Source organism: Fringilla coelebs (assembly GCF_963513975.1).
Source record: "Fringilla coelebs genome assembly, chromosome: 13".
NCBI lineage: Eukaryota > Metazoa > Chordata > Aves > Passeriformes > Fringillidae > Fringilla > Fringilla coelebs.
The window spans coordinates 1,700,543-1,722,064 of NC_140039.1; the positions used below are offsets into that span (position 1 = coordinate 1,700,543).

Sequence of the window (21,522 nt, forward strand, 5' to 3'; positions counted from 1 at the left end):
GCATTCACTTGCTCTGTGCATGGCAGCACTAAGGCCATGAGATCTCATCTGATGATTTTCATTATTTTTAAGATGTATAGTTTACACACAGGAACAGCTCACAAGAGCATCAACTTTTACACCTTTTAAAAGTTACTGATGCAAATCCTCCCCTTTCAGGCAACTCTTTGTACTGTTAAAAGCTTTTAAACCCAGAGCTGTTGAAGCCATAAACATTTATTTTAGTACTTGGTAATTCAAAACTATGGTCAAACAACTCTGAGCCCTTTTGAACACAATCGGCCTCCCTGTGATTCACAACAGCACCACAAAAGCAAGCAGCACTCAGACACCAAGGGGAAGGAATTACTGCTCAGGGCTTCCTGTGAATGGCCCCATTGCTGGTGTAGGAAGGACTGGAGAAACTGCAGCCAGAAATGCAGGAGCATGGCCAGGCTGGAGAGAGCAGGCAAGGCTGGAGAGGAGAGGCAGGGCTGGAGGGGACAGACAGGGCTGGAGGAGGCAGGCAGGGCTGGAGGGGACAGGCAGGGCTGGAGGGGGCAGGCAGGGCTGGAGGGGGCAGGCAGGGCTGGAGAGGAGAGGCAGGGCTGGAGAGGAGAGGCAGGGCTGGAAGGGGTGGGCAGGGCAGCCCCAGCATGAGTCCCCTGTCCACCCTGGCTGCCCAGACTCCCTTCCCACCCCACTGCACCCCCCACAAGCCTCTGCCACCCCATCACCATCAGCCACCCCATCAGCAGCAGAGCATCCCAGGATGGAGGGAGAGCAGCACTTCCAGCAGGCAGTGGCCAGCTGCAGGCACAGTGACTCTGGAATGCTGCTGCAGGGTGCTTGCTGTGTCCCAGACACCCACACGTGGTGCTGGAGCAAGGCAGGTGGCTCCTGGGGGGCTCTGCAGCCCCTGGCCCCTGGCAAAGGCAGGGAAATGTGCAGAAAGGTTTGCTGGCCCTAAATACAGCACAAATACTTCTTTCTCCTACCCCTCTCCCAGCCTTTGGCTGAGCATAAACACCCCCAGTGCTTTGGGATGGCCATTTAGGACTTTCTGGTGGCTTTGGAAAGGAATTGGTCATCTCAAGCAGAGCACAGACAGACTGGGAACAGTCAAGAAAACATAAAACCTGCTCACACATAAGGAGATCTTTATAAAATTCCAATTACTTGCTGGCATGTTACCTAAGAATCCCTGAGAGGTAAGAGATATTGCTCGCTGTGAGGCCCGGGGTAATGAAATTACAAATCCTTTCATGAGTAAGCATATGCTAGAAAGCTACGTTTATTTGGCCTACATATTTAAAACTGTTCAAAAGGTTATTGTCTCACAAAATCTGGATCAGGAATTACTACTTATACTTTCCTTTCTCTAACAAGGAGCTATATTCAGAGTCGGTTTTAATTCCTTGGTGATCGATTAGAATAACAGACACATTACTGCAAAGAAGTCTCATTTAAATTCTGTTTTCTGAAGGAGTATCAATCATGCATACCAAAAAAATATACTCTCGGATACTTCTATAAATAGCCAGCAAAGGGAGTCCCCTCGAGAAACCTGGTGAGCCCAACAGCCTCGTCTGTTCAAGTGGTAATTAATTTATACCAAAAAACTCCCATCTTATTTTCATACTTTGTCTGTAGCATGTTTGAATTTCAGAACTGAGAGTCAACGTTCTTGGTGCAAACCATGGATGGAGCTGACTTTGCAGAAATAAATGATTTTTACCTGTACAGAACAGGTACATGAGATGGGTTTTCAGAGGTATTTTGGTGCCATCTTAGGTTGGGTGCCCAATACAACTCCAGTTGTATTATGGCAACAATTTGAAATTTAATCTATCTTAGTACCTCAACCCCCTAAAGGCAAGGATATCTGAAACCTCCCTGTGTTCAGTGTCCCTGTGGAAAGCCTGTCCCATCAGGCACTGCCCTGGGTTTGTGCTGCAGGGAGGATGGGTCTCCCCTGCACGCCCCAGCCAGGTGTGAATGCTCCATCCTGTTCCACTTTCAGTCATCCCCTGCACATTCCCCTGGCGCCAGCACTGGGCACAATGGATTTCCTTGGACAGAGCACTCCCAGCCAGCTGTGTGAGTAACTCCCTGTGCTGCAGCCCGGGGTATAATGCCCTGTCAGCAGAGGAAGTCTGACTGCACCTCACCAGCACAAGAGCTGTGTGTGGGACAAGAACTGCGCTCTTCAGAGGGTACTTGACGGAGGCAGGGCTGGCAGGAGCTGCAGGAACACACGTTTCTCCCACCTTGCAGACTGTACCTGCCCGTTGTGGTCCCCAGTGATTCACTGCAGGCAGCAGCTGTTACCTTAACTTTATGAGTAACACAGGAAGTTGGAGAGCCACCTTCTTACCCATCTCTGTTTATGAGATTGGCAGGTTCTGGGGTTTGAAAAGAAAAGAACTCAAGATCTGAGCATTTCCTAAATTATTTAGGCTCTTAGAAGTCGGCAGACACCTGACTGTGAGAGGCTACACAGCTTTTAGCAAAGCATGGCACCCAGTCTTGGCATTCTGCATACCAGGCTTGTGCCTGCATCCCTGCACAGATCTCTTCAGCTTTAAAAAGGATCATGTAAACTATATTTTCTAACTAAAGACCACTATTCAATACACAGCTATGGCTTAAAATACTCTTTAAGATCAGGAGCAAAACAGCCCCATAAAAGCCTGACACAAAAGTATTGGTAGCCAGAGGCTCATGACCTCATGACCTGTAGTTAATATCTCTGTTTTAGGAGGAAGATGCACATGAGGAATGGAAGAAGGACAGTGGTGAGGAGGGTTTGGGCTCTACAGGGGAATTCCTGCAAAGAATAACATTCCCATTGCAGAGCCTAGCCTGCAGCTCTGAGAGGTGCCCTGAAGCCCAGCCAGCTGGAAAAGCAACAGCAAGAACTGACCCAGAGCAGCTCCCAAAACACAGCCAGGCAAGCAGCGGCCATGCAGCAACATGTCCAGAGCCATCACCCAGACACAAACCCCAAAGCACCGGCACTGACCCCGAAAGCATGCCCCTAGCACAGGTCTGGACACCGGGAATTCGGCTGCTGCCTGCCTGCCTGGGGCCCCCCAGCCCTGCTCCCATCCCTCACACGGGACTGTGGCAACTGTTTATTGCAGAACCTGCAAACAGTTACTCTGAGTGCGCTCCTCTGTGTCATTTGGATATGTCTGGGATTTCCTTGCACCCTCTGCTCCCAAATCCATGCCTGAGGTGGCAAGGGAAGGGTGCAGGGAAGGCTGTGCACCAGCAGCTGTGAGGGAATCAGCCCCCCACATGTCATACATGGGATGTTTTCTATAATAGAAATGGTTGAATTATTTCCATTTTCCCTTTTAAACTAGCATCTGGATGCCTAATAAAGTACAAAGGCCACTTTTTGCAGAACAGATAGACATTTTTTATTTTATAGTATTTTAGTCTTCCTATTTCTGCAAATATCTCAAACTGCCTTATTCCCATCTGTGCTACCTCAGAACTCCAACAACCAAAGGAACCACTGAACACTATCACCCAGGGCTGTAATTCACGCTGATTCACACTTGCTGGCCCAGAGACTTTTTCTCCTCATACACCAATCTCCTGAGGTTTATTTTTATTCCTCAGATATCCTATTTTGAGGACTCAAAGCTCATTTCTTCCTGTTACAGAAAGGACTGGGATAAAGTAAAGAACACAGGATTAAGCCTGAGGTAATTCAAGTAAAAATGAGACAACACTTCACCTGATAGCAAAAAACCCAAACTAATTGCAAATAGAGTTTGTTTCTGAAGGACCATGCAAGCATTCTCCCACCTCCAGTGCTTTTTATGGAGGAGGTAAGAGGAACAAATGGTGGTTGTGCTCAGGGAATGCTTCCAAACCCTCACTGCAGGTCTGCTTTCAGAGAGCCAGAGAATATCCGGGAAGAGACCAAAAGGACCATCAAGTCCAACTCCTGGACTTGCACATGGATCTGTCTGCCCCCATTTCAGAAATTCAAGGTCATCTTTCTCCAGGAGTTTCAGAATCAGCAAACATGCAGCAGATGGGTGGGCTGGAATCTCAGCTACATCCTCAGAAGTTTCACAGGAGCCTTCCAGAAGTTCCTGCCTGGGTAGGATTCACCTGTAATAAATGCCACTCTCACATCCACTGATCTCAGCTCCCAAATTGGTGCAATTCACTCCAGCTCAAGAACAATTATCTTTATCTCTAAAAGCCACCACGGAAAAAAAATCACCAGTCGTGGAGGATTGTAAGTGGAAAAACACCTCCACTCTGAAACATGACAGGTCCAGCTAGGTCCAAACTGCTGCTGAGCCTGCCAAAACCAGAATGCAAATCATAAAACATTCACAGTGAGGCTGCTTGCTACCTGAGTTACATTTATCCAAGGAATAGCACTCTACTGCCAGAGCATGGGGAAATGGAAGAAAGTGGGAAATTTGTAACAGAATTTGACACTAAGTTCTTGAAATATAGTTTAGTCCGCCCTGCCCTGATCAGGGCATTTTTAGGATGAGGAAATAGGCAATACAGAAATTAAAATTCCCCACATTTGCTGCTCTTGCAGTAAGTGACAGGGTAAGATCAATGTTTGGAGAGAGACTGTATAAAGAGAACAGTCTCCATTAATCTCATCCCTTCCCATGGTGAAAGCACTTAATTTGCACTTTCTCAGCTGAGTAATTACCTCTGCTCTACACTTACAGCTCCTTTAGGAACAGAGTAGCTGATGTGAACACAGGGCAATACTACAGATGAAAAACAATGCTAAAAAGAAGAAAGAAAACCAAACCACAAAATCAACGTTTCCTGAGCACCAAAGTGTTCCATATTGTTTCCACCATTAGATTCTTACGTATGAACCAGCAATGATTTGGAAGATGAAAACTCAGCTACATATAAAACCAAAGTGAGATATGTAAAATCCAAATAATGAAGCCAAGTTTTTAACCAAAGGCATCAGGACCCAAGCACAGCAGAATTCTGGGGCCAGGATACAGCTAAACAGGAGGAACAAATGCAACAGACACTTAACTTGGGCTGAAAGCCTCTCTGGAAGCTCCCAAACTTTTGTAAACTCTGGGGAAAAAGAAACACTAAACAAAACATAAAAATAAATCTAAAATGACCGTAGAGTTACAGAAATGCACCCAGAGCACTCTGCTGAGCTGTTCAAACAGAACCCCGCACACTGCCAGAGTGGCTGCAGCCTCATTAGGGAACAGCACAACAGCCCCACAGGCTCTGACAATCAGGGGATTGATGTATTTTACACCATGCTGACAATTCCTGAAGGGAGAAAAGAAGTTATTTGGCAATTCTGGCAGATTTTGCCATTTTATAGTTGGAAATACATGCACAAAATTTATGTTTTCATTCTGTATCTGTAGGCGAGATTAATTTTTCTTTCAAGTCTGACTAATATCTTCATTCCCCATCCACCACTGGCTCAGGAGTCACCGAAGACACAAGATGTATGTGTTTTATTACTGGAAACATATGGAGCTACTCCCATGAATCACAACCACGTCAATTAAAGCAGCATAACGAGTGGAAGCTGTCCCTCGGCACGAGCGCTGGCCATGGCAGAAAAGAGCCCTCATTTTTGGAGAGGGTGCTGTAGCTCCATACAGATCTTCCACCAATATTCCTGATGGGAATGGTGGGGCAGATCAGGGGCTGCCTGTCCAGGTCCCACCTGTCAGTGACTGCGGGTGATGGAGATGGTTTGGTGGCACCAGTACTGGCTCCCAAAGCATGCAGCAGCTCCGTGGGGCAGGGAAGCAGCAGCCTCGGAGCTGCAGCATCTACAGCCAGTCAGAGAGTTCTGAGCTCCCATGGGACATTTATTTCTCATTTCTCTGCAACATTTAAAGGAAATCACAGGTATGTCAGCTAAGGGGAACATGCCACCCAGTGATTCCCAAGCCTGCTTCTGCCACTGAACAATTCATGCCTGACATGCCATCCATCACATCTTGCTCCAGGCACCTCAACCTAATCCATCCCCCAACCAGACCTGTCTCAGCCAGCAGTTCCTGGGAATCACAGACTTGAAAATCACCCAAGCAAACTCTAAAATTCAGTACATAGCTCTGCTGCTGAACACTTTCACCCCGACAGACTTTCTTAAACCCTCTCACTGAAAATTTCAGGGTGCTCCACTCATTTCTCCATTTTTGAAAGAATAAGAAAAGACAATTTTATTAAAAAAAATCTTTAAAGTTACATCAAGAAACAGGTTATTGTGTGTCAGTCCTAATTCAAGCCCATGTATCACACACAACCTTGGTGCACAGCTCAGATTTTAAGGGAGGCTGAAGCAAATAAAAGGGAAGTCAAAGGAAAAGGAAAAAGCTGCCATCTCCATCCATGGACCTGGCACACTTTCTGTGTGGAGTCTGAGCTCCAAACCTGCTCTCCTCCTCCCATCTGCCTTAAACTTCTCCAGGAGATGGACTGGACAGCTCAAGATTTAAGGGCTACTGACACAGCCCAGGAGAAATGCCTCTGTCCAGGGACTCATCAGTATTTTCTGCAAGCATCCTCCAGCTGAGTCTTGGGCGAACATTTTGTGCCCCATCTTGAAAGAGGAGGTACTGCTCTTGATTTGACGAGAAATGAATTGGAAATATGAGCTGTATATGTGCTAATTTACAGCGATGAAGTTTGCATTCATTACAGTAATGAGCATTGCATAAAGTGTATAATCAACATTCCCTGCAGATGTCAAGAGTAATCCAGAGGCACGGAGGAAATACGTATACTTGCCACAGCTGATCATAAACATCAAAAACTTCCAGCCCCATAAAGGAAGAGAGAGCCCTTTTTCTCCCTACTAGTCCTCAGGGGTATTTGAGTGTATCTCTCGAGTTCTTCAACTAATGAGCTTAGACAGGCTTTCAACCATGAGATGAATATTACAAGTGCTCTAAATATTTTTATTTAGAAAGTGAAAGCACAACTGCTTCATTTCCTTTCCAGAAGAAGACAAAAGCTACAAATGTGATTACACCGAGTTGGTAACTGGAGATAACTAATTAAATCCTTCTGTGTAGAGGAAGATGTTTCTTTAAAATCACAACAGAAGTTAAAAGTAATTGAAGAAAAATGCCAGAGTTTAATAAATCATCATCTGAAATAAAGTTAAAATACCAGAAAACCCCATCCACTGCCTGTGAAATCAGAGCAAGGTGGGCAGCAGTGAAATGGAACCTGTTCTGTGAAATGAAACACAAACCACCTCCTGAGGGGATGGAGGAAAGGTTGGTGGTGGTTTGGTTGATTTCAAGGCCATGTGCGCCAGTAAGAACAACACAGCAGAGGATGAGCACCAACTCTAACCAGAGTAAGGGTTCTCTAGACACCCACACCAGAGTCGTTCTTACCTTCTGGCAGCCTGGGGTTAGCGTGGATGGAGTTGGGGTCCCCGTCCTCCTCGGGGTGGTACCGGTACAGCGTCTGCGACTGCTTTGGGGAGGACTGGCTGCGGTCTTCCTTCAGAGCAACAGGAGGAGAGGTTGTTGCACTGAACTTCACCTTGGGGAAATCATTCCCCTCAAGGCCTTCATGGGATGATCTTGCTGAGCTCGGCTCTGTAAAGTTCACCTCTTTCGAGCCCTGATACATGCTATTCTCTGGCTCTTCCTTCCTGGCATGCTTTTTCATTTTAGAGTGGGGGGCTCTTTCTTGCTCGTGCCTCTCTTTGTTCCCTTTTGGCCGCCTCTCCAACTCCTCCGGGTGCTGGGGTGCCTCGGTGGTGGCCGTGGTGTGCTGGGGAGGAGCCCCGGTGGTGGCTGGTGCCTCCTTGCGTGTCACCTGCTGCAGGGAGGGTGCCGTGGTGCGGGGCAGCCGGCGGCGCTCGCCGCGCTCCGTGCCGCCGCGGGCCTCGGCCGGGCCCCGGGGCACCGGGGTGGTGCCGGGCGCCGCCGCGGCCTCGGTGCGGGGATCAGCCAGGGCCGGCGCCGAGGGGGCCACGCTGGCCGCCGGGTAGTCATAGTCCTCACCCTGCTCCTGGCTGAGGCTCTCGTGCTCCAGGTGGGACGAGTAACTCCTGTACTTCTTTGGAGACTCCACCTGGGCGTTGTCTCCCTCGGAGGCCTCCTGGTCGTAGCTGTAGGGATCGTCGTAGTGCCGCTCGGGCTCGCCGTCCTCGGCGTCCCCCGGGCTGGCCGTGTTCAAGGAGAACGTGTCGCAGTCCGGCAGCTGGTAGCACATCAGCTCCCCGCCGGCGTTGGGGCAGTGGCAAACCTTGCAGGGCGGCATGTGGAAGGTGTGCCCCGCCACGTACTTCTGTCCCTCGTGCAGGCAGCCGATGCGGCCGCACTGGGGGCACCCGTCCGCCGGCACCACCGCGTCGATGCAGTTCGGGGGCAGCTCCGGGCACAGCATGAACTGGCAGCTGATCTTGCCCCCGCCCTTGGGGCACGAGCACTCGGTGCTGCCGAAGTCCACGAAGTAGGACTGTCCCTCGGGCACCCTGCCGTTGACGAAGCCCACGTTGACGCAGTCGTAGTACTGGTAGCCCTCGCAGGTGCAGCCGTGCTGCAGGCACGTGGCGCAGCACTCGCCGGGCTCCAGCACGTCCTCGATGCAGTTCTCCAGCGCCTGGCACTCGGCGCCCGTGCAGTCCCTCTGCGCCTGGCAGCCGGCCCAGCACAGCAGCACCAGGAGCAGGGCGTGCCAAGGGCTCTGCTGCCAGCTCCGGGCCCCGGCCATCGTCTTCCCACAGGAACGCGGCTCCGCTCCAACCTCGCACGTTCAGCCTTGGCTGCTCTCCTGGAAGGCCGGGGCTTCAGCTCCGAGTCTGCAGCGGCCTCCTAAGTTACCTTTTCTCATAGATCCTGGAGTTATGAAAGAAAACTCTGTTAAAGACTACACTCAGCACATATCCTGTTAAACATTAGAGGTCTTTAAAAGTTGGGACGAAATCCAACATCTGGAAACCTAAGGACAAAAATTAATCATGATGTCTTCCGAGCATTAGAGGCACTAAGTTTGGAGCTGGATGCTTCCCCCACCCTTGTTCTGAAAAAGAAAGGGAGAAAAAAATGGTTGTGACTGCTCTGTTTTGAATCTGTTGACAAAACATATATATTTCAATAAAAGGAAGGCCCTTCTTTATACTTCAATGCCTTTTTGTTAATCTTTCCAGCTAAAAAGATTTTTTGGCAGAGAATAAGTAAATACACTGTTCTTCCTCTGCAGATATGAGCTTAAGATAATTATTCTTTATGTTTTAATTACATAGACTCAAATCTTAAGGAATTTTTATAGACAAAACTTAGCCTTGGGACGTGAGAATTTGTCTGTACACATTTAACTCAAAATCTGGATTTTTTCCTTCCCTCCTTCCCCCACTGAGCAATCTCTTGCACTTCAGTCTTCAGCATTAACAGTTATTTCTTTGCTCCAGCAGGGCTAAAATAGAACTTCTTTGTGTGTTGTGGTTACTTTGTGGTTACACATCATACTAACTATCCTGTAATACATATTAAGGGCCGGATTCTCCGCTCACAGAGGTTGGCACAGCTCCACAGCAGGACTGTGGTGCACAGAGGGATTGACTCCAACTTCACTGGAGGACATTTACAACAACTGAGGGTGTGCCACCACTGGCAACCACTTCTTTTAGTTTTGACAAAACCAGCAGTACTTTTTAGTGAACACTAAATACGATACTGTACTATGAACACACAACATACCTCTATATATACATGAACTGCCATATCAACACTCTTAAAATGACTTGAAGAAGAGAAAATGGTCTGCTTTCTAATTACTAAGCAATTTGAGCATCAAAAAGTTCAAGGGTTAATCAGCTGGTGTCCTTTATATCAAAATTATGCTCACAAAGCTACACAATTAACATGGAAAACCACTTACAACAAAAAAACAATTTGCCTATAGAAATTTTATAGAACCAGAAATCTGATTATTTTCCCAGGACCCCACCCATCATCAAAAAAACAACAACCCTAAAACATTTATCTAGGGGGGTAAAATACAGCCACATCACCCAGAACAATGAACCACACACGCAACAGGAGTTGTGCCAGAAAATCCATTCAGAAAGATTACTTCTCCCATTCAAAGGGGGCTTCCAACAAGTCTGCTCAGTCCCTCTGGCAAGAGGCCAGGCTGTGGGAAATGCCTGCCTGTTCTGATAAGATATGGGCAAACTGTGCTAAGAATTTCCACAGTTCTGTCCTGGAATCCCAATTACTTCAGTACCTTATACAGAGACAGAATTCTTACAAATGTAGGTTTCCTACAACTAATTTGAGTATATAAGCTGAGCGTGCTAAGGAGAGTGACTGAAAAATAAATTTGTCAGAAAATACAATAATGGCTTGGAACAATTTCACTTTTTCAAAATCTCACTGCTCTCAAAACCAGGCTATTTCTCATGAAGGAGAATTTTCAATATGCGGTGCTGAAATTAATTCTTCAGAATGCAGCCTGGGAATTAATAATTTATCCTGCTTTCAGCAGCTTTTCCAGGTAATCCAAATTTGTAATTGTTACATTGCTTTAGCTGGGAAATAATGAATGGGAGAACAACTACAGGTGACTTCTGTAAGGGGCTGACAGCAGGATTTTGTCACATCCCCTCCCGTGGTAGCTCCTGGCTGTGATGCCTCAGTGCAAACCCCACGGGGAGGCAGCTGAGCTCAGCTCTGCCCTGGCCACATTCCCTTTTTACATCAGGCTTCCCAGAGAGCCCCAGCACCCAGAATGAGCCGTGTGGGTGTCAGAGACACAGGTCTGGGAGCCTCAGTGTGCACAAGGGCAGGGCCAGGCATCACCTGAGGGACAGGTAAGGGGAGAGCTGGTGTGAACACCCCAGCCCAGGTAAATGGTGCCCCAAAACACCTCAGGCACACGCTCCCAAAAGAAACCCCTGTGCTGAAGCAGGAGGCAGAAAGTAGTCATCCCTCACAGGGAGAGGGTTCAGGGACAGCTGAGGGTTCATCACAGGACAGTCCTGCTTTGGAGAAAGGAGCTGCTCCCCTGTGCTGTCACCCCCTGGCCCCCTCACCCCCGCCCGTTTCCATCCAAGGGTTGTTTGCTTGCCTGGGTCACCTCCAGTCCTTCCTCTGCTCCCATCCTTGCTCCCTTGCCTCTCACCCACGGAGAGCCCAGAGAGCTCGTGGCCAGCCCTGTCTCTGCCTCTCACACCCTCTGCCCCGTGCCCTGCTCAGTTCTTCCTCTTCCCACCATTTCCACATCCCTCAGCATTTGGGTTTTCAGGCTTAACTGATAAGGCTGAAATCCTTATAAGCCCTTCCTCTCTGTGAATGACACCACAGCCTTCCCTTTCCTCAGGCTCACTTTCCTTCCTCAGAGGCTCCTTGGTTTTGGTGCAATGACTCCAACAAAAAGTATCTTTTATTCCATTAAACCACTGCATTTCCCTGTGCTTTCTCCATCTGTTTCCCACACCCATCACTCCCCCCAGACCATAAACTCACTTATCAAAGAAACAGCCTCTACTTCAGGCACAGAGAAAACCATCTCTGAGGGAAGCACCGGCAGGGCAGCTGAGCCCCACCGAGCCCCCATCCCTGCACACAGAGCTGTGCTCCTGCCAGCCCCTGCAGCTGCTGTGCTCCACCTCTGGACCCCTGCCCTGCCCCAACACTGCAATGATGCTCTGGAGACAGCAGCTCATTACTGGGGAACAGCATCAAAAGCTGGAGCTGTAAATAAAGGTCTCTGAACCAAGAGGGTAAAAACAATACACGAGCTCTGTAGGACAGGGGAGTTTAATACCAGCAGATGTTATTGCAATATTTTGTTTCCATTACCTATTTTAATGCTTTCCTTGATGTCCTTTTACACAACTGGAGCAATACACAAAGGCTTCACTAAAATGAGAATTGGTTCTTTGTGCTCTCACCAATGTCCTTCGCCCACTCTTACAATGTCACTGACCTTTGCTGTTACGTTGAGTGACAAATTACACCCTGTACACCTAAAATAAAAGTCTTCCAAAGGCTCTGTTCAAAGCTTTAAGAGTCTACAGCAAGGGAACCATGTGCCACCCATGCCAGCCCTCATGCACTGCACCATGTCCCAGGAGAATTCCATTCATGTCCACTGTGGAATTTCCTAACCGGTCCATGCTGCTCTGCTTTGGTTCAAGGGCTGACCCTGTTGGTTTTACTGGGCCATTATTAAAGAAGTTGTTGCCATTCCTGTGCTCATTAACACCTCCTGAGCAAGCAGGAGTGGCTGTGCAAGAGAGAGGCAATGCTCTGGACTGAGAGTGAGTCCCTCAAATTCTACCCAGGTAAACATGTGAGGTAAACCAGCAGTAAATGGAGGATGGTCACACTGCTGCAGTTCCTTATGCCTCTATTCCTTCTTTAAAAAGTATTCCTAGGATAGGCAGAGTAAAGACACCTCATGGAAAACCAGCTTTAAAAACAGTCCAAATAAGCATGAACTGCAGGCACGCATTTTCATGGGAAAGGAAAGCAGATGAACCCAGTATCTGTGTGATGGGACATCCAGAGCTAACAGCAGCAGCCATCAAAATTGTAACTAGTCCTGGCTGAAAAACACCATATTATTGTCTCCTGGCAGGGGAATAAAACAAGATTTCAAGATGCTTATTTCAATTCGGTTTAGGGCCAAAAAGTTATAAATTCTGACATTTTTTCAAAACAATATACTCCAAGTGATTTACTTCATTCAAAGCCATAACATAAAACCAAAAGGAAGAATGTTGACTTGATTAAAATTGTTCAGTCGTATTACTCTAAAATGTTGATGAAACCAGTGTGTTCCCATAGAAGATCTAGACATTTTAAATGTGCAAGTTCTTTAAATTAAGAGGAGCATTTTATTGGGAGATTCTTTTTCCAGATGGTTTCATTTCAGTGCTGAACCAGAAAGCTTATTTTAGGTAAGCAGAGGTGACAGGAGGCACTCTCCTTCAGCGATTTCTCCCAAGACAACATCTCTGTGTGAAGGGTGCCCCAGAGACATGCAGAAGGTGGGCACATGTGGAAGAGATGCCACAGGAGCATTCTGTCAAATGTTCACTGAACAAAAGGAGACAGCCATTTATAAACAAAAAGCAGTAAAGAGAATAAATCCAGTGCACTGCAGGAGAACCCTCTGATTTCCATCTTTAAGATGTATCTGCAATTTCACCAGCTGCAGATCCCTGTGAAGAGGTTTAGACAGAACAATTCCTTTCTCTGTCCCACCTCTCAGTCCCTCACTAAATTGCCATTTTCGAAGGTAACAGAAATGCTGGTCTGATTTGTATCTTCTGCTTTTGAGAGTGAGCAGGGCCAGATGCCAGGCTGGTGTGAGAGCAGAAGGTGGCAGCCATCTGTGCAATCCCTGCCCAGCTGGGTACTGGGAGCACACGCCTGCTGGGTGTAACGGGGGGAGCAGCCCAGGCATCCACACCTAAGGCTCAGGACCAAAAAAAAAACCCTGTGGGAAACCCAGCGCAGGGCTGGCACTCACCACCTGTGCACAAAGCAAGTCCATCAGCCCACAGAGCTGCCATGAACCATCCTCCTGCTTTCCCAGTGCCAGCCAGCTGGAATTGGCCCTGCGGGTTCAACCTGAACATGAGCAGGGACCGAACACAGCCCTGCTCTGTGCCGGTGAATCTTTTGGTGATGCTGAATCTCTCTCACAGCGGTGAAAGCTCTGCAGAAAGCAGGGCAGCAGGCAGAAGCACATGTGCACACCCGTCCTGAGGAGCAAGAGGAATGTATTTCCCCAGTCCAAGCATTTTCACACCTCTCCCCAGCCAGAGCTCCGGGCTGCTGCAGCTGCCAGCAGCTCTCCCTGCCTGCGGTCGCAGTTTAGACTGAGGGAGGAAGAAGGGAGGGAACGGAAGGAAACAACAATTTTAAAACAATCCCTTTAAAATGCAAGAGAAAATGGAAATCTGTGAGAGCATTTCAGTCTTGTATGAAAACCAGAAAAAACCCCTAAACCCAGTAAGTCCTGACTGGGCTGTGCCAGCCCATGGATTAGATCTTCCTTTCACACCCTCTCAATCCGGAAATTTGTGATCTCACCAGGCGCTGGAAGGGATGGCTGCTGGAAGGGATTGCTGCTCTCCTCGCAGAGGGAACTGCAGGGCTATTCACCGGGAGGATGAATGAAAAGGGAGAAGTGTTTCCATCACTGCTCTTATGCAACATTCAGGCCCAGGGCCCATCATCTCTGCCTGCAAATTACTGGAATCTGAGCTGAGCTGAACCCCTGTGTTGGGCAGAAGGAGCAGAGGGGTAGGATGAACCTCAGGGTAAATCCCAATCCAACAAGCTGCTTTTTGTTATTGAAAGTAAAGCACCCTGGAGTTGTCAACACTCTGGTTCTTGGCTGAACAAGCCCGTGTTCAGGAGTCATAGCTTTTGCAGGCAGTTTTCCTCAGGTTTGTTTTCAATACGAAAACAGTTATCATTAACCCCTTTTCATGGAAAAGCTTTTAAAAATGGACATTTGGGAGTCTGAAGGATTTTTACTCAATTCAACAGCGAACTCAAGAGGAGACAAACAAGAAGAAAGCAAGATGGGATCAAACCTCACACAGCCTCCCAAAAGAACTCCGATAAGAATTCCCTTTCCAGAAGAAGTGCCCTCAGGCAGAGATGATCCAGAAGCTTCCCAGGGCATCCCCTGTGCTCTAATCCAAACAGGAACCTGCCATGCTGCAGTAATGGCAAAGCATCACCCAAGGTATTTCAGCTGAAGCAGCCAAGCATTAACAGAAGTGAGCAGGCAGCTCTGGGACTTATCCTTCCACAATGTGCAGGGTTTGAAGGCTTTCTGAAGTCCCAGAGTGCAAAGGCAGCCTTTTTCCAAGGGAATGACAGAGCCAGGGAGGGGAGAATCATGTCTTGAGGCTATTGTGTCAGTGCTCCCCTTCAGCCCAGCCCAGCACAACAGGGCAGGTACTTGGATTCCAGAGCAGTGAAATTCTCTGTCATTGGGAGTTGCCGGTTGTTGGTAATTATTCCAAGAGCCAGTGCAGTAGATCCAAAGTGACTCAGTGGGAGCACAACAGATGCCCAGGAGCCAGAGAGGAAGGGCTCACATGGGACATGGGGAGCTCAGCACAGGGACCAGAGCAGCAGGGACAGGCCCAGGACTCTGCCACAGAGACCCAACCATGGGATCCCTGAAAAACTGACCACTGAGTTCCTGACAAACTGACCACTGGGTTCCTGACAAACTGACTACTGGGTCCCTGACAAACTGACCACTGAGTTCCTGACAAACTGACCACAGCCAGGTTCCTCTCTGGACAATGCACAGGAGGCTCAGCAAGTCCTGACAGCTGGGACAGGGTCACAGCTCTGCTGCAGAAGGAGTCAGACTCTTACACTGGAGGGAAAAGAAATGTGTTTGCTGTTGATCCATTTTTTTTCTCTTCTTTTTACATCACCAAGTTTCAGGTGACTATATATATATACCTCAAAAACACAATTAAATAATCCAGCTATTTCCACACCAGCCAAAGAAATCTGGGAAAAGATTAAAGCAAACTCAGCAACAGCCACTCAAAAATGTTTCCCAAGGCATAGCCAACAAAAACTTGTCAAAGCTCATAAGTTATGAACTAATTTGCACAGGGAGAGCTCCTTTGGCAGCAGGCAGGTCCCTGAGCTCCACAGCACCTTGAGTAGTGGCACACATGTGGAGGCAGCCTCATGATGGGGCACCACAGTTCCCAGGAGCCAGGACCTCTGGGCTCTGAGCTTGGGTGAGCACTGTCAATACTGGAGGCTGCTCTGATAAGTGAAAGAAAGATTTTTTTCTCATTTATTTAAAGAGCTGCAGTCCTCTCTTCCCTCACAGGAAGGAACAAACCCCTAGTTTCCAAGATGTTCCCCACTATTTAGATATTTACCATTTCCCAAAACTAACCCAAGCACAACCCCTGCACAATCTCATAACCGTGACCCTCAAATATATCCTTTCAAGATCCTGGACTAGATTTCTCTCTCTCTGCTTCCTTTCTCTAACCTCCCTGCAGGATGCTCCAGCCCCCTGCCCCTTCCCACAGTTTTACACAGCTCCCATTTGCAGGGCTGCAGTGCAGGGACAGTGCCATGCAAAACCTGAGATGTCATTCCCATTCCCCTCTGTGATTCCCCCTCCCCGTTTCTCCTTTCCTCCGTGAAAGAACTCTGATACTACTTAGAACTCTCTGTAAGCAGCAGATTTAAGTTTTGCATTTGCTTCTTTTTCGTAATCCAGTCTTCTGTTCTGCACTTTGAACCCCACTGCCCTAAGCAGTGACAGTAATACTGACCTTTCGTTGGGAAATGCATTGGTTGGAACATCTGAGCACTCCCTACCTATTTCAGGCAGCTCTTTCCTAACAGTTCAAACTGAAAATTCCCCCACCCCCATCTAAGATCCAAATTAGGCCAAAGAAAGCCTACTATTTAACTGACAGCTTAGCAAGTGGCCTTTCCTGCCCTGTGTGCTGCCATGTGGCAATTTGGAAATAATTAACAATGGTTTTCATCCAGGGAAGGCTGAAGGAGCTGCCAGGCAGCTTTGCACAGTGTACCTGTGAGCCAGAGCTGCCTCCATCGCCTGAACTTCAGCTTCAGAACTGAGGAATGGACTTGAGACCCTCCAGAGGAACTCAGAGGGCTTTGCTTCAGTCTGCCAATTAATTCCAAATCAGTGTCAAAACAAAATGTCAATACAGCAAGTTTGCAGCAAATAATTTTTCCATAATTGCGTCCTGACTTTGTCACTACCATGATTAATGGTGAGAGTCTAGCTGTTGGGCACTGAAAAATACCCAATTACTGAATCTGGTTGAGCATCTGACAAAATGCATGATTTTTTGGTCTGAAGAAAAGGAACTCAGACTTGTTTCAGCATTCCTGCACATGCTTTCTCAACCTCCGTGGACTGCAGACAAGAGCATATCTGGAGTATGGACTGGACATACCACAAGGCATACTGCCAATTATAAATAAATAAAACCCAGAAAAAGCAATGGTGATCATTCCCTGGGAGCAGTTTCCTCTCATATGGTGACAAAAGAAAGTCTATATCAAGGTAAAGCAAAAAAATTTTATTTTAATGGAGGAAAAATCAGAACACTTGGTTAAAAGTGTTTTCATAGAAATGTTGGTTACCACAGGCATTAACAAATGGAAACCAAAGCCTACCATTTGCTGAACACTTTGAAAAGTTTTAATGCAAAAAAAGTGCTGGAAAAAACCTTCAGTTTTTCAAAATTTTCCTCATGAATGAAAGTAAATCCCTTTAAATGAAGCTGCATCTATCATGCTGCTAATCAGTCAGCAGCCACAGATGTAATCCATCAATCCCAAGTGTTCCTGCACAAACTTTCCATAAAAGATAATGGAATTAATTTGGTTTGGTGGGTACCAAACTGAAAAGGAAAGAAGCCTGCTCTGCTATTCCATCTCGGAGCCCGTCATGCAGAGACAACAATAACTCCAGGTGGAGCTTACAGAAGTCACTGGGGTTTGTCCTGCACTCGTGCCTGCAGCAGACATGGAATCCTCCCTTAACTCCCTTCTTTTGAGAGGGAACAGATGCCAATTGTCCAGGGGGAAACCTTAATTTGCAGAATAATTTCCTGGAGATAGGAGCACGGGTTTTTCCTGTTCCCTGGCAGACTCAGGGATGGTTTGCCAAGAGTCCAAATGCACTGGGACAGCTTCTGCCCTCAGATGCACATGTGCACTTCTTGTGTGCAGAACAACTTGAGGTTCTGTACCATATTCAGTCTACAAACCAGAATGAGATTAGAAAAGCAACTCTTGTTTATTTTGTAAATGACACATTACATTTTCTAATGCCACAGGAAGTTACTGTGATCTGCTGGGTAAGCTTGCGACCCAGACTCTTGAATACTTTAATTTACTGATCATCACCCAATACAAGTAAACCCGTGATCACTTGCAACCACAGGTGGAACATTCATAACAGAAATCCCAGCAAACCAGATGATCCTGCATTAACAAAAAATGCTGACTCAATAATTGTATATGTTACCTTATAGACACATGCATAATTTAAACAAGAATACTTTTTTTCCTTTATCATCATCTTGGTTTTGTTGAACACACTGACAAAACAATAAATTCAATCTGATTTTCATCACAGCAAACAATACTCCAGCTAAAGTGGTATTGACTAGTACAAACAATTTGTTTGATCTCGGCACATTAAAATACATATTTATGTTTTGGTCAATGATCTTCTGGAAGGGAAGGAAACTATTTTACTTTCCAGCTGAGGAAATCCTATAACTGTAAAGATAATTAATACAAGGGGAAGTAAATAATTAGTACAAGGGGAAATAAATAGTTAGTACAACAGAAGAAGAAAGAGTTTGTAGTCCCTCCTTCCACGTTAGTTATGTACAGTCCAGCACATGACTGAGAAGGAAAATAAAGATGGAAAAGTTACTAACATGAGAGATGAACTGAAATCTCCCAAGAGTACAGAATATTTGGTATTTAAAACAATGAAAGAAGGACAAAAACCCCACCAAGGAAAGCAGAGAAGGTGCAGTGGGAGGTATTGGAGCTTCCCAGACTCCCCTGTCAGTGCGCTCTGAGGCTCTCGGAGGTGCAGCGAGAGGCACCTGCCAAGAGCCTTCCTGTGGCACGACCCTGCCTCACCCCCCTGATGGAAAGGCTCTGGCAGCCCAGCCTGACCTGCACACCCAGCTGACTGAGCTGGAGCCTGGCACGGGGAAGATTTCCACTGGATTTCAGTAACAAGCCGTACACTGAATTGAAAGGTTCAATTCTGAAAGCAAGGAGCCAATACCACGGTCCTGGGTACCCCAAGTATAAAGAACAAGAACAGAACAAAGAGGTCTGTGAGTTTAAGGTCTCAGAAGATCACTGGTGCAGTTTAACATCAGTTTTCTAGAGGTCACCTCGCTGATGAGGTTCTCTACAATCAGTGGAGGGCTGGGTAAGACTTCAGAGGGCAATTAATAAACTGTTTGGGATGGATGCATTGTTCCTTTGCTCTGAGCTTAACCACAGAATTCCAGGCTGGTTTGGGCTGGAAAGGACCTTAAAGATAACCCAGTTCCACCTTCCACTACTCCAGGTTGCTCCAAGCCCTGTCCAGCCTGGCCTTGACACTTCTAGGGATGGGAAGCTCACAGCTGTGCACCATACAGAGACTGTACATTATTTACATGACACATACCTTAATTTTGGGTGGATAAAGCTGCAGAGCCTGTGATTTTTCACTTTGCAAAGGAGAACTCTATGGGCAATGTGAACAGAATTCCTGTTCCTTACAGAATTGTAAGGAACAGAACCACAACACTGCAGAGGCCAGGGAAGAGAAAGCAATTATTCCCTTGGAGGTCAACTGGGAGAATCCCAGCAGAGCTCTGAAAAAAAATTACAGACACCATCATTCCAGCAGTTCCTTGTCATCCAGAGGAATGGAGAAGGAAAATGGTGCAACACTTCACAACTCTGCCAATCCTCTGTTTCACCTACAAGACAAACTTCTATGAAGGGTACAAGGTGTGCATCCAGATGGAGATGTTCCTCTCAGCAATGTGGGGGTGGCCACATTATACATGGGCACGATAAGGACTGTCAGGATCTGGATTTTCATTGCTTCCATGCTCTTCTCAGAGAGCCAAAGCTCTATAAAATCAAATAAGATATAAAAACAATGTGCTCTGGTTATACACAGGCTCCTGTCAGTACACGCTGACCACTCACACCCTGACCACTGCCTCCCAAGGCCTAATAAAGGAGATTTCCTGTTTGGGATGTTTCACCAAGGTAAGTGTTCACCTTTAAAATAATATTAAGCAGTACCTTTCCACACTACCTTCCAATCTGTACTACCACCTCAGCCCACAGGCACTGTTCTTCCTTCAGTAGGAGATTTTGAGTTGTTTATCTTTCTCTTGTTTACTTTACACAAATGCTATTCCCTTCTTACAAATGGATATGATCTGGTGAAGACCTGGAACATTTTATCCCATAGCAAAACTCATTCAAAAGTACCAGCTGTTCTTCCTGCAGGGGCACAGTAATGCCAGAAACTGTTTAACATTCCATAAATTCAGACCATGGAATGGATAGCTCATTGTTAAAGTGAAGCAAGGCATCGTTTGGAACCTGATGACAGACATTTTACTGGGGTTTTGCCTCAAAAACAGTATCCAATGTATTATTTTAGGTTTGCTTTTCAAACTTGACATTCGACATTAAACAGCAAAGATGGGTAACAATGTGACCTTCATGTCTGGCTTAATCACCACTTCCAGCAGGGTCCTGGCTAATAACTTCAGGGAGAAAGAGACTTGGAGTGGGTTATAACAAATTCACTGCAACACCAACTTCTGCTCTCCTTGCCCCTGGTACGTGTCTGTTGTAGCTGCAGGATACACTTCCTAAGAGAACAGAATTCAATCTTCAAGTTTAAGAGCCATTAAAATATGTCTTATTTTATAGATATTGCACTTACTACCCTCACACACAGCTCTACACTCTGCCTTTCACTGACTGGTAAGAAACCCCATGTTCATAATGGCATGAACTGCCATTTGCCATTCCTTTCCACGCCCCAATGCTACAATGTTTAATCAATAAAAAGGCTGGACATGAAGTCCTGCTATAAGTATGTACCATCTGAGTAAACACTGAAACAGCATTCATTTGCCATTCATACAAGAAAACCACAGAATAAAGAAGGGGATAAAGGAGAATTACAGCAAAAAAAACCCCAAACAAACAAAAACAAACAAAAAACCAAAACACACACAAAAGGAATCAGTAGTGTTTAATTGGAAAAAAAGGGCTCTGTAGAATGCTGCCCCCAGAGTGGGACACAGTGGCCCCGTGCCCAGTTCCTGGGGTGTGCTGGGGCCAGGCAGCCCCTGTCCCCTGTCCCCTGTCCCCCCCAGCTGTGGGAGCCAGGCTCCAGCAATTGCACACAGCTCACACTCCTTGGAGCAGGAACCCAGCACCGACCGTCCCAGGGACACAAACCAGCCCACATCACTTGCACGCTCCCAGGGATAGCAATGATCACCTCCAAACTCTACTATTTCAGCCCAGAAAGTTGTCATTTAAGACCCTTTATGTAAGTGTATACAATCATTGCCATGTCTCTGGGAAGCTCTCACACCGCTATAATAAAATCCGCAGAAGCAAAAAGCACTTTTAGCCCAGCCATTCCTAATCCCAGAGACAATGCCTATATTTTTCCATCACATCAGATCCTGGATGGTGGGGGAAGGGCAGGAGCGTGAGGAGAGGGGGAAATGCAACTTGAGAAGTGGTAAGTGTGTCAAAATCTAAATTACATGGAGATATTTTGCAGCACAATTCTCCTTTATGCCTGCGCAGCTCGGTTCATATGGCTCACATTCAGCCTGTCACAGTGAATCACTGCTACTCCTTGACTTACATTAACAAAAACAAATCTAACTTTCGCTCCAGCCTGTGAGGTAAAACTTTGAATTCCCAGTCAAAAGGCCAGAAGTGGCATTAAAAA

The 21,522-nt window shown here is 46.8% G+C and overlaps 1 protein-coding gene across 2 annotated transcripts in view; it reads right to left on the minus strand.

Annotated features, from left to right (window-relative positions):
* FBLN2 (fibulin 2) overlaps positions 1 to 21,522 on the minus strand; it is a 91,164-nt gene that overhangs the window by 58,781 nt on the left and 10,861 nt on the right. For both annotated transcript variants that reach the window (XM_084214186.1, XM_084214185.1), the window contains exon 2: positions 7,383 to 8,837. In XM_084214186.1, the coding sequence (XP_084070312.1) occupies positions 7,383 to 8,712 (1,330 nt within the window). In that variant the 5' untranslated portion in view covers positions 8,713 to 8,837. The remainder of the gene's footprint in view (positions 1 to 7,382; positions 8,838 to 21,522) is intronic.